At 39.8% G+C, this 14,177-nt stretch overlaps 1 protein-coding gene across 2 annotated transcripts in view; it reads right to left on the bottom strand.

The window, feature by feature from the left end:
* RMND5A (required for meiotic nuclear division 5 homolog A) overlaps nucleotides 1–14,177 on the bottom strand; it is a 62,548-nt gene that overhangs the window by 21,570 nt on the left and 26,801 nt on the right. For both annotated transcript variants that reach the window (XM_074196999.1, XM_074196988.1), the window contains exons 3-4: nucleotides 6,875–7,009; nucleotides 4,529–4,629 (exon numbers count right to left, since the gene is read on the bottom strand). In XM_074196999.1, the coding sequence (XP_074053100.1) occupies nucleotides 4,529–4,629; nucleotides 6,875–7,009 (236 nt within the window). The remainder of the gene's footprint in view (nucleotides 1–4,528; nucleotides 4,630–6,874; nucleotides 7,010–14,177) is intronic.

Below are 14,177 nucleotides of genomic sequence, written 5' to 3'. Positions count from 1 at the left end.
CCAGGCTGCCACAGCAGCTCCTGGTCCCAAGGAATCTTTCTAAGACTAGAAAGAACCAGGTGCCAGGAGAAACAGGTGATGTACCCTGCTCACCTCACTCTCTGGTATGACATTTTCAGCCCACTTTGAGAAGTTGGAGCATGCAGAAGGCAGCAGAGATGCAAAAAGCGGTGTCAAGGGTCCTGGGAGAGGCAGGGATGCCAAGATCACTGCAATATGTGAAGGGCTTGGCCTCCAGAGGGAAGGCCCAGGAGCTAGAGGCAGAAGTGCAGTGAAGGTCACAGACAAATGCATTCGTCTGGCTCCCGCCATGCCCAATACTATTCTCCAGACTAACAAGATGGATGGTCATGGTCATTTTACCTCCAAAGAGCCCCTGGGTAGCTTCCGAAGATTACCAGAGAAGGGGCACTAGCTCTGAGGGTCTCATCACCCAGAGGGAGCCTCATCTGGACCCAGTTATGGAGTCTAACCAGACAAAAACAAAAGTTAGCAGGAATTCTTTTTTTGCCTCTTGTCACTTAGAAATTTTATTAAATGAGACCAGGATAACTTTTTCCAAGTTTTAAAAATATTTATTAGGAACTTTCATCAGAAAAGAAGACTATATGAAACCATAAAGCTACCAACCACATGAAGCTTTCTGAAAAGGACACATCAAAGTGAAGTTGGTAACACAAGCCGCCCTCCTGGCCGGCAGCCCCTCTGACCCATCCCCTTCTCTCTGCTAGGCAGGTTTCAAATGTGCCACTGACACTCCTTCCTGGTCATTTTTTTGGAGTATCATTACCATTTTCACCTTTACTTTCCCCTGACCAAATCAGAGATTAAGTCGAGAAAAATTAAGATCCACACTCTAAATAATTAATTAAGATCCACATTCTAAGTAAACTTATGATTTAAAATAGCAAGGAGCAAAAAAGGGAAATAAACAGGGAAGGACTGGCATTAGGAGGGAGGGGGCCAGGCTTCTTGGGATACACCAGTGAGAATTTCCAGTCAAGGAGGAGAGGGGCTGAGGCACAGCAAGGAGGTAGGGAGATGGGGTGGAGGTGACCAGAGGTGACCAAAGGCAGCAGAGTAGACATGGTTAGACATGGATATGGGGAAGCCTGGAGGGGTCTGCATAGTCCAGGTCTACCGGATTTCAGAAAAACCTGGAAAGACTCATATGGATGATGTCAACTGAATGAGTGGAAGCAGGGTTCACGCATCATACATAGCAACACTGACCAGCGATCCATTAACTATGAGTTATCCTCAGCAGGACGATAGTCAAAGACAATTCTAAATGATGTGGGATGGAAAATGCCATCCACATCCAGAGAGTCTTGGAGAGTCTGAACGCAGATTGAAGTTTACAATTTACATGTTTTAAAATTTGTTTTTTGTTTTTGCTTTTTTTTTAGGTTTTCCTTTTAATTCCTGACTCTTCTTTCACAATATGACTAACATGGAAATTTGTTTAACATGATTGTGTATGTATAATCTATAAGACTGCATGCTGTCTTGGAAGGGAGAGACAGGGAGAAAATTTTACAAAAATGAATGTTGATATATAACCTCTATCAGATTACTAGCTATTCTGGGGGAGGGGAGTTAAGGGGGAGGGAGGAAAAACTGAACAAAAATGAATGCTGAAAATTATCTTTACAGATAACTGGAAAAATAAAAAATAACTTTTAAAAATGAATGTTGAAAAAGATATCCCCCCCCCCCCCAAAAAAAGTCTTAAATAGTCCAAGTCTGTACCAAGGTGCTGGTAATGTCAGAGGATATGATGATGAGAATGATGATGCTATAAAGACTAAGTGCTATGGATTCATTCCCAGCATGTGAGTTCCAAAAGTTCATACATTTGTCACTATTTGGGAAATACTATTCCTCCACAGTTATTAAGTTTTTTAGGGAACTCTGGCTCTGCAACTGTTGCTAGGGTGAGAGACAGCCAAGCCCTCCATGAGGACGCCAGCAGAGATTAAAAGCTGCCTATGACTTAGAACTGGTCTTAAAACAATGAGGATATTTTCACTCCCCTTACCCCCCATAGCTGGGAGTACAAGGTCAGTCACACCCCAACCCTCACCTGGAGACAGGAATACCACATCATAAGCCCCAGCCTCCCTTCTCTGAGAACCACACTGGGTCAGGAACCTTATTTCTAGTTGTTGTGTCTGTCCAGGTGAGCTGAGGTCCCCCAGATGGGCGCAAGGAAGGAGAATCAGAGGAGGGATTCCAGCCATGGGACAGCAGCCGGAACTTTCTGCCAGAGTCAGGAGAATAAATAAATGGGGAGAGGGAGAGAAAGAGAGAGGGGGCAGCCAGAAAAGTAGTACTAAAGGGGGGAGCTGCCTGGGGAGATGGGAGGAGGGAAGCACAGACAGGTGCCTCAGGGCCCAGTACAGGAAAATGGGAATTTCAAGAATAAAATGAAATTTATTCCAAGCACTGGGAATGCACCCTCCAAGAGAAGGCTGGGCTGGGCTTGGGATTTAAGGCTCTGCCAGCACTTACTAAAGGCCTTGGATCAAACTGAGCTTTTCAGCTAACCCTGACTAGAGGGTTGGCAGGGTCCCCAATCACATCATCCCACATCTGCCACCAACAACCTGGACCTTCTTTATTTACAAAAGCCTGGGACCCTCAGATTCAAAGGGCACAAGGAGGAAGAACATGTAATGGGGATCCAGTCTCCACACTACCACCTCAGTTGGGAAGCCTGTGACCCAGTCCTGAGGTGAGCCCAGAGATTCCACAAGCCTCCCGTGACAGACTAAACAGGGTTCTCCTGGAGCAGGGGTATCTAATCTGCAACCCAGGGGTCCAGGCCAGTAGGCTTTTGTGGCTGTTCCCCTAGGAGTCTGCTTTGCACTGTACTCATGAATGGGTACAGAACTCTGTATGTGGCCCTGGAGGGGTCTTTGTTGGGCCATGAGGTCCAGAGGAGTTAACAGGGTAGATGCCCCTGTGACCTACAGCCTTGTGTTGTTTTATATTGCTTTTCTGAGGAGATGAAGTAGGGGCCAAGGAAGCCACACAGAAGAGGGAGAGAAGGAAGCATCCAAGGGAGGAAACAAGAAAGCCTTTCTTCTCATGAAAACTCTGTATTATTATCACCACACATTGTCTAATGTTCAAGTTAGAACAGTTCCACTCGATCTGTGTCTTCAAAAGTTGCCTCAGGAAATGCCCACGCATCTGAATCAATCAACACCTGGGCTCAGATCTGAGGACCATCCCTGCCCTTCAGGAGCTTAGCATCCAAGGCTTCCAGCCAGCTGGGTCCTCCCCATAAGAAAGTTCTGGGACTTTCTCTGCTCTCAAGAATCTCAGCGAGGGCCCAGGGTCACACAGAGGAGGGACCTGGAACGCAAAATCTCCTGCTGAGAATCCTCTGAGAGTCACTGAGTAATAAAAATGAAAATTCTACCTAAATTGAACTACTTATTTATAGACTTAGCAATCAAACTTCCAAAAAATTACTTTAGTGAGCTAGAAAAGACTGGAATTAAATTTATAAGGAAAACAAAAAAGTCAAGAATATTAAGGGATTTAATGAAAAAAAAGTGCAAAAGAAGGGTTTAGCCTTACCAGATCTAAAATTATATTATAAGGCACCAATCATCAAAACTATCTGATGTTGACTAAGAAATAGAGTGGTGGGGGCAGCTAGGTGGTGCAGTGGATAGAGCACTGGCCCTGGAGTCAGGAGGACCTGAGTTCAAATGCGGCCTCAGACAATAATTACCTAGCCTTGGGCAAGCCACTTAACCCCATTGCCTGGCAAAAACCTTTAAAAAAAAAAAAAGAAATAGAGTGGAGGTCCAGTGGAATAGACTAGGTACAATAGCAGGAAATGATTATAGTAATCTGCTGTTTGATAAACCCAAGGAGCCCAGCTTCTGGGTTAAAAACTCTCTCTCTTTGATAAAAACTGCTAGGAAAACTGGAAGTTAGTATGGCAAAAATTTGGATTAGATCAACACCTCACACCCTATACCAAGATAAGATCAAAATGGATACAGAATTTAGACATAAAAAACAGTATTATAAGCAAACTAGGAGAACAAGGAATAGATTACCTGTCAGATCTATGGAAAGGGGAGGAGTTTATGACCAAGGAAGAGATGGGAGAACATCATTGAAAACAAACTGGATAATTTTGATTACATTAAATTAAAAAGCTTTTGCACAAACAAAACCACTGTAACCAAGATCAAAAGAAATGTAGTAAATTGAGAAACAATTTTTACAACTAGTGTTTCTGACAAAGGACTCATTTCTAAAATATATAGAGAACTGAGTCCCTGGGCCTGGACTCAGAAGACCTGGGTTCAAATCCTGACTCAGACACTTACAGTCACTGATTTCACCTCTGTTTATCTGTCTGCTTCCATAAGTGAGACAATATTTTTATAAAACCCTAATCACAATGTCACAGCAGTCGCCATAAATATGTTTTTTTCCCTTCCTACCTCCTCCCGCCCCTTTTCAGGATTTTTAAAAGAAATCAAGCTTAGTAACTCACTCCAAGGCAGGTCTCAGAACTCGGACTTTTAATGCTTCCAATATTCGATTTAATTCCACAAATGGTTCCTTCTGACTTGGGTCTATAGACAATCCAGATTCCTGAAAAGCAGAAAAGTTCCTTTGTTACATTAAGTCAGAACTATGAAACAAAAAAGGTAATCTAGCACTGGAAATTCGGGACAATTTAAAATAAAATTTGAAAAGGTATTCCTGAGAATTAGGCAGAGTGCACACAAGCTCTTGAAGGATAGTTCTGAGTTCAGCTCGGGGCATGACTGAAATGAGGGAAAAATTGAAATGGAGATGTTCCATTTTCAGATCAGAGGCTCAGTTTGTAGCCACATTATTTAGTCTATACTTTTCCCATCCAGAAAACAGAAGATGCTCAAGCTTGTAAAATGCTGTGAGCTTCCTACATCAGCGGTTCTCAAATTGTGGACTAGGGGACTCCTCCCAGGTGCCATTTCAGGGAAGTCTGTGAAGCCAAAACTATTTTCATAAAAGCACTAAGACATGTTCATTTTTACTATGGGAAATATTGAGATATAACCTACCAACAAATGCTCTTTGGGAAGTTCTTGATAATTTTAGCAATGGAAGAAGTATCCAGAGACTAAAAAGTCTTAGAAGCATATCAAAGACCCGAGAGAGAGACAAGACTAACTTTTAGGGAGTACTAATTCTGGGGCAAATTTTCAGATATTGACTTGATCAGGAATATTTCCAGAGTTTGAGAAAAACAGATCAACACTATCATTCATTTTTCTCCTCTTTTTCCTCTTTTACCATCATATTCCCCTAGCCTGGTAAAGAAGATAATGAGAAAGAAAGCAGGTCCTCTGTAGATCTACGCCCACCTGTCCAGTAAAGACAAAACAGGCCCTGTGGAAAGAGGAGCCTACCAAAAAAGCAATTCTCAACATGAATAATAACTGAACCAACATTTGACAAAAATTTCTGGGAAAACTGGCAGAACTTGACAGAACTAGGCATAGGTTAACATCTCACACACCAAATACTGAGGCAAGGTCAAAATGGGTACATGATTTAAACATAAATGGTGATATCCTAAGTAAACTGGAGAAGCAAGGGAAAGTGTACCTATTAGCTCTATGGGTAAGGAAAGAGTTCATGACTGAACAAGAAACAGAGAGGATCATGGGAAATAAAAAGGAATAATTTTGCTTACATGAAATTTAAAAGGTTTTACAAAAACAAAACTAGCACAGCCAACATTAAAGAAAACAAAAAACTGACAGGTTCTCTGATAAATGACTAAAATCTCAAATGTACAAGAAACTGAGCCAAATTTATAAAAATAAAAGCTACTTCCCAATTGATTAATAGATAAAGGATATGAATAGGCTGTTTTGAGAAGAACTCAAAGCTATCAATAATCATATAAAAAAATTAGAGAAATACAAATGATGACAACTCTGAGGAACCACCTCCCATTTATCAGATTGGCAAATATGACAGAAAAGGAAAATGACAAGTGCTGGAGGGGTGTGGTCAAACTGGGACACTAATGCACCACTAGTAGAGCCACGAACCAGTCCAACCATTCTAGAGAGCAGTTTGGATCTCGGCCCAGAGGAGTGTCTAGAAACACCTCCACTAGTCTGTATCCCAAAGAGATCAAAGAAATGGGGCAAGGATTTCTTTGTATAAGACCATTGAAAGTGGCTCTTTTTTTGTGATGATGAAGAGCTGGAAACAGTCTGTGATTGTGATGGAATACAACTGTGCTATAAGAACAACCTGGGAAGATGATAGGTGCTCAGGCAGAGTAAAGTGAGCAGAGCCAAGAGAAGAATGCACATGGTAAGACCATAATACTGTAAGGATGATCAACTGTGAAGGGCTCAGCTACTTTGATCAAGGCCATGATTCCAAAGGACCCTGATGAAAAATGTGACTTTCCTCAAGAGAGAACTGATGAACTCTGCCTGCAGATTGAAGCATACTTTCTTTACTCTCTAATCTGTTTTGTTTTGCTTATGCTTTCTTTTGCATCATGTCTAATATAGAAATGTTTGGTATGACTCTGTATGTATAATCAGTCTCAAATTGCTTACCTTCTTAAAGGCGGGGGGAGAAGGGAGAGACCCGCAACTCAAAATTTTATAAAAGCATTGTTTAAAAAAGTTTTTATATGTAATTGGGAAATATTTAATGAAAAAATAAAAGTAGCTTTTTAAACATAATCCAGTAATCTTCCAGTAAGGATGAGCTAGTATCAGGCAGTAGAAGAACTCCTGAAGCCAGCTTTGGAATAATCAAGCATGGGATATATTCTGCTCATGCTCCTTTCTCTCCACTTGCCCACCTGTCTCCCAGTTACCTGACAGAGCTCCTCTGCTACATCCAGCATCCCTTGTCGGAAAAAGTGTTCCACCATCACCTCATTGAGGATCCGCTGGCTGTCTGCCTGCCAACAGCCATCGATGCCCACACTGCTGATGTCCGAGTCAAAATTCTGAAAGGCACAAAGGAACACTCGATTGGCCAGGGCACATCCCCTTAGAAGCCTCTTGCAACGCACTGCTCAGATGGGTTTTTGTTTGTTTCCCAGCCAGCCATCCAATCACTTGCTCCAAGAGTCTAGAAGGCCAGAACATCATCTTTCTATTGTGGACAGACATGTGACAACACATGACTGATTACAAAAGGCCATTTTCAACATCAGAGTGTTAAAGAAATCTTCTACTCCAAAACTCCCAAAGGTTAAGTCCTCTCTAAATGTGTAAAAAAAAAAAAAAAAATCATACTAAGAAATAATTGCCTCAAATAGAACTGCCCTAAAGTCAGAAGCCCAAGACAACTACGACATACAACAAAAGACATAATCATGAAGATCTTATACAGAAACATGGAAATAAACAAACTGTTTCATTTTGTTTATTCGTTTTCTCAGCACAGACATCTACCTCTCTTAAAGGTTCAGTATTATTTTACTTTAAAGAAGTAACCCAAAGCACCAGTGACCCATGAGAGAGAAAGCATTTATTGTCAGCCAGGCCTGGAGGGAGCTGGCAGCCCTGGAACAAGGCTGAGTTTCACTCCAGCTTATCAGATTCTGCCTAATAGTTCAGTACATTTAAACACACTATCCCATCTTTCTGTTCCCTATGACAGCCTAGTCTCTTCCCACACACAGATTTCTTCCCCAAGTCCTCAAATGCTGAGAACAGAGAAAGATGGTATCACAGCTCAACCCCCTCCTCTCACCCCAAGTCCTCTCCCAACCAGTCTCCAGACAAAGACCCATTCAAATGAATGGAAAGTGGGTGTCTAGAAAGGGAACAATGACTCGTATCACAAATGGTTACAGTGGTTTGTTTCACAAATGCATGATTAAGGAGGTGCCCAGAAATCACAAACTCTCTGCAACCATCTCCCAGCATCATCCAAACCAAACCAAATGGGAATTTCTGGTTCTAACTTAAGGAGTCCAAGTAAAAGGTTCTCTATCTTCCTTCAAGGAATTTGAAAGTACTCTGCTCCATGAGGATGAAATAAATACATTTCCCAGTGACAACAGTCAGCTCAGGTTGTGGGCCAGTCCTGACTTTACAGCTCCCAAACAATCCAAGTGAATTCTACCAATATTATTTATTGGGCATCTGCAATGAAAACAAGGAAGAACTACAAGGCCAAAAAAAAAAATCCTTTAATTAGTGTATGCATGTAAAAATGGAAAAACCCTTGAATCTTCAGATGATGCTAAGACTCTTCCATGCTGCCAAAGCAAGGGGAAAGGGAGGGAACTAGATTAGTCCTTGAGGTCCTATCAACCGTGATTCAATGTCCACTGTTACACTCTCTATAGAGAATCATTGTTTATACAGTGCTCAATTTCTACTTACCCAGGAAAAGAAATAAAAAACAAAAGTTCTACAAAGTGTCTGGGAGAATTGTCAAGCTGGAAGCTGGGGAGATGTATTGAAAAGAGAAAACAGACCAGTGAGAAGGATCAGGAAATACTGCAAGAGCTCCTATGAGAGCTGATGAGGGTCTGGATTAGGGAGGACAGTGTCTGTGGACATAAAAGATGCTGTGGAGGCACAGGAAAACCAGTGTCTGCAGACACCACAGCAGGGGATGGGTCAAGATGCTCCAGGCCCAGGGTCTACCCAGAGATCAGAGGTCAAATGCACATAATCCCCACTCCCTCGCCACAGACCTGTAGCACCCCACATTTGCATGGCATTTCTTAATGGGCAGAGATTCTCACCAAAATCTCCTGAGGGAGGCTGGGTCAGGGTGATCCCAAAATGAGGGATAAAAGAGTTAAAGTCACTTGCCAATTCAGTCACTTAGAAGTGGGAGCACAACACAAAATACAATTTGAGGGGCACTTAAACTGCAAAGAGATCGGGCCAGACTAGGACAGCTGACTTCAAAACCTCCATTTACCTTGAACAAGGTCATGGTTAAACAACAATTCACATAAGGAAAGTCAGGGTGATTTTCAGTGGCCTGTCAACTCCTCCACAAAGGCCCAGAGCATGGTGATCCTGGGGCTTGCTTAAAGGAGGCTGCCCAGGGAAGAAGCTGCAGTTTGATAATCAGTTCTGAGTAAGACATTCTTTTCCAGGGAGAAACATTCAAAGGGTTTATGAAGGGCTTCTGGTTGATGGAATCGGCCAACCCACAAGCACTCTGAGGATGTCTTCCACATGAGAACTGCTGCACAGAGACAACAACGAAGGGGGCTCCATTCCATCAAGCCAAGGGGATCTGGAAGCATTTTGAGAAACAGCAGAAAGGACAGCAGATTCCTGAACTAAACATCATAAGATCTCCCACAATTGAACCAATGCATACTGTGGGATTAAACCAGAGAAAGGAAAGGTTCACAATGAAGAGAAAAATAACTCTTATCTCCTCTCAAGAAAACGAGGGACTTTAGGAGAATGAATGAGGTAGCAGAGGGAAAGACTGAAACAGGGGTCTCTTAAAACTTGGTGGAAGAAGGGGTTCCACTGAAAAACATTCTCATGGTGTAGAGAAAAATATTCTGTATGGGAGATGGAACTTGGACCTGGGGGCCTCCTTGAACATCCCACTTTCTAAAGGATAGAGAAAGTGCTACATCTTAAGCCTTGATTTCATGAGGACCAGAGAGGTTAAAGAAGGAACGCTGTTTACTGATTTCTGGCCTGATGTCATGACTCCACCTGGGATTTTCTTAGCAGAGACACTGCAGTGGTTTTGCTCTTTCCTTCTCCAGTTCATTTGACAGATGAGGAAACTGAGGCAAACAGTCAAATAACCTGCCTAGAGCCCCACAGCTTTTGAGTGTCTGAGGCCAGATCTGAACTAGGGAGATGAGCCTTTCTTACTCCAGACTCAATGTTCTTTCTGTCTGCTGCATCATCACCAAGCTGCCCAGAAGAAGAAATGAATAAAGACTATTAATCAAAAAAGACAAGGTTAGAGTAGATAGAAAGGGAACAACGTAGAGAAGCACTTTTTAGAAAAAAGATTAAAAAATTTTAAAACAATAGACAAAAGAAGTGAATAGAAGGGTGATTTTTAATTAACTAATTAGAAATTTTTTTCAAAAAGGAGAAAAGAAAATAAAGGAAGAAAAAGGAATCAATTTAAGTAAAATTTAAAAACTAGAGAAAAGAGGTCCATATGGGTCAAGTGAATCCAAAAAAGCAGGTTTTGCAATCATGCTATCAAACAAAGAAAAATACAAAATTCACAATATTAAAAAAAGAAACAAGGATATGAGGAATTAGGGACAGCAAACCAACATCAATACAAAACTAAGGTGCTCCAAATGCCAAAGCATCCAAAGTAACAAAAGAAAAGTTAACTGAATTGCAAGACAGATATAATCGCTAAGAGTACAACAAGGCTATATATAGTGACCCTATTTATTTAAGTTATAGGCAGAATACATGATATGAAATGCCAGGCTAGACAAATCAAAAGTTAGAATTATGGTTGCTGGGGAAAATATCAACAATCTCAGATATGTAGATGATAACCACTCTCATGGCAGAAAATGAATAGAATTAAAAAGTCTCTTAAAGGTGAAAGAAGAGAGTATAAGTTTTAAGCCAGCTTAACATCCAAAAATCTAAGATCTTGGCAACTGGTCCCATCATTTCCCTGGTAAAGAAATGGAAGCAGAGTCAGATCTTATATCCTTGGGCTCAAATATTGCTGCCATCAGGGACTGCAGCCATGAAATTCGACACTTGCTCCTTGGAAGGAAAGCTATAGCAAATCTGGACATTAAACTAGAAAGCAGAGACATCACAGCTTGCCAACAAAGGTCCATATCTAGAGTCAAGAGCTATGGCTTTTCACTAATAAGGTATGAGTGAGAGTAGGACTATAAGAAAAGTTGATCTTCATCTATAAAATGAGCTGGAGAAGGAAATGACAAACCACTACAGGGTCTTTGCCAAGAAAATCCAGGATGGGGTTCACAAAGACTGGACAAAAAAGATACCAGGCATCCACCAAAAAAAAAAAAAAAAAGACAAGAAAAGTTGACCACTACAGAACTGAAGCTCTCAAAATGTAATGCTACAGAAGCCTTTTGAGAGTTCCTTGGAAAGCAAGAAGCTTAAAGAAATTATTTCAGTCTAATTCAGGAAGGTCAAATACTGAAACTGAAGCTTAAATTACTTGGCCCCATAATGAGAAGACAAGACTCACTGGAAAAGACTAATGTTGGGAAAGATTGAAGGCAAAAAGAGAAAGGGATGACGGAAGATGGAAGGGACAAATGTAACAAAGAAACAAGAAACATAAACTTTGGATAGACTTTGAGAAATAGGGAAGGAAAGGATGGTCTATTGGGTCCCAAAACAAAGGAGAATTTGATTTTCCTCTCTCAGACTTAGCCAAATCTACAAGAGAAAGCAAAAGAAAAAATATCAAATTAAAAAACAAAAATACCTAATGAAAGATTCTTATGTAAAAAGACAGGATTATTATCTCAATCATAACATGTATATATTTCTGTCCAACAATTCTTGCCAAAGAGTTCAGTTATAAATTAACAGTTTGTAAAAATATTGATATTATCTTCACATAAAACTACTAAAGTACAATGAACTTTATTGGGAAATGAGAAGAAATTCATTAGCCAATTTATGGCTAGTAAAAAGGGGATTTTAAAAATTTAAAAAGGAAAAAAAATTTTTAAACAAAATTAAAAAGGAAATACTCCAGAAACTAAGGAAAGTCTGTATGTAAATTTGGGGAAAGGACATGATGAGACCAGGAAAGAATTAGAAATTCAATTTGTTTAAAATACAGCATATAAAGAATAATATGTGAATATTTTTTAAAGAATCCCTTGCTGAGGGGCAGCTAGGTGACGCAGTGTATACAGCACTGGCCCTGGAATCAGGAGTACCTGAGTTCAAATCTGGCCTCAGACACGTAATTACCTAGCTGTGTGGCCTTGGGCAAGCCACTTAACCCTGTTGCCTTGCAAAAACTTAAAAAAAAAATTTTTTTTAAATCCCTTGTTGGTAATAATAAATGATATATTAATACATTTTCTTACCTGTGTTCTTAGTTGAACCAAAAAAGCTGTTACAACATCTATGCAAGCTAAAAAGATGACTTTGTCAGGGTGTCCTCTCTTTCTGAGAACTAATGATGCTTTTAAAGAACACTTTCCTTATGCCGTGTAATGCAAAGTAGCAGATATCTCAGTAAGCATTCTTTACATTTGTGATTATACAGCTACCAATATAATTTGACTTATGCTGAGTTGTGCCAAAATGTCCAATCAGAGAGGGATATGGAGCAATGAGAAATGATCAGGGGCTCCTTTTTCCCAGGTATTAAGGGGAAAGAAATTTTATCATACAATCAGTTTGGTTGGTTTAGTTATTTTTTTAAACTAATGGAGTTTTTTTCTTTTATAAATGATAAGAAACTTGTCATAACTGGACCAATGTATAATTGCTTTGACTTTATCATCTTATGATGTATTATGACCAAGTTTTAAAGTTTATTTATTATTACTGTTATATTATGGTAATGCTTTACAAAGCCCTTGCTAAAGAAAAATAAAATTTTTTGGTGTGTTTTAAGTTAAAAAAAAAAAGAATCCCTAATACTGAAAAAAAAACTGCAAAGGAAAAATCAGATTGTGGAGGGACAATAAATACTAGGTTAATGAATTTATATCTAACCCTATAAAAACAAAGGAAGACCTAAATAACTAGAGGAATAGTCCATTGAACATAACATTTGATTATGCTAGATATGTCAAAGTTCATCATCTTAATTTTAAAAAGCTCAAAATTCCAATGAGTTTAAATGTATATGTAGGGCATGCTATAGCAGATTTTAATAAATTTTTCGTGGTTATCTTTGTTTTAAATCACCTACTTTCCGTTAGTTATCCATCCTTAATGCCCATCCCTCCCTTTCCAGAGAGATATCTCTTCAAAGCAGTCATTATCAGAAGTATTGGTAGAGAAAAATAGACAAGAATCTATAAAATATAAGAGATCTCCAAAATAGAACCCAATTCAAATGATAATACATATAATATTACAAATTATAATTAGTGGGGAAGGCCATCAATAGTTAATAAATGCTATTAAGAAAATAATAGCAATGACTAAAAGTAAATTTTGATTCACTCTCTCATTACTTCAAATCATGTACCATAAATTCAAGGCATTTTTAAACAACATAACTAAACTGTAACAGCCCAAAGTAACAATAAACAAATGGAGGGGGAAAGGAGAAGGAATGACACTCTCTGTCCGAAACTGCATTAGTTTTGCTTCCCATACTACACTCGTAACTCCCTTCATACTAGTGATTCAGACATTTCTATATTTTACATGAATTTATAGAAAAGCCCAGATGCTTTTCAGACAAATGTTTTATGCCTTTCTCCCACCCCAATCCTATGAAGTTGATTTCTGGACACTAGTGTAAGATGACATTTTCTCTACTCAGGTGTTTCCCATTTTTTTAGGACCATATTCAGAACTGTTGAGACCTCCCTTGTCCCAGCTGCGAGTTATTTTTTCCAAATGGACAAACAGGCCATGCATTCCTCTACTTTAGTCTTCTAGTTGAACTTTCCCCAACAACACTAATAGTACTTCTCTTGACCACTTCCTTAAACAAGTCAGTCACAGAGACCCACCAATGTGCCAAAGGCCTTGGCATGTGTTTTCCCTCAACATTATGAAGATACTAGGTGAGCCAAGGGATGCCCACCTATCTCTTCATTAACTTATGCCTTATCCACTTACCATTTCCCACTATACATCTCCATGATGATACCTGCCAGGTGCCTCTCACCAAAGTCTTGATAAAAATGCCCTACCCTTCATTCAGAACCTAACTCAGAGGCCTGAGTTTTTTCTACCAAAGGATATGGTTGGACTCTGCGTTTTAAGGTTCCTTTCAGTTATAGCTATGTTCCTAGATCCCAAGGGCTTAAGCAATAACTAACTGTTGGGTTTTTAGTAGCTGCATAAAGTATATTTGTTTACATGAGATTTACATGAAATCCACCAATGATCAATTGATTCAATTGTTAACTGATTACAAGGCAACCTATGATCTGAAGTCTAATTTTTTAAGATCTCCAAGTCTAGAAGATTTCAAATACAGAAGAGGGGGGCAGCTAGGTA

The sequence above is a fragment of the Macrotis lagotis genome, chromosome 1, assembly GCF_037893015.1.
Source record: "Macrotis lagotis isolate mMagLag1 chromosome 1, bilby.v1.9.chrom.fasta, whole genome shotgun sequence".
NCBI classification, from domain to species: domain Eukaryota; kingdom Metazoa; phylum Chordata; class Mammalia; order Peramelemorphia; family Peramelidae; genus Macrotis; species Macrotis lagotis.
The sequence above is the reverse complement of the archived record's forward strand: the minus strand, read 5'-3'. Positions and strand labels throughout refer to the sequence as shown.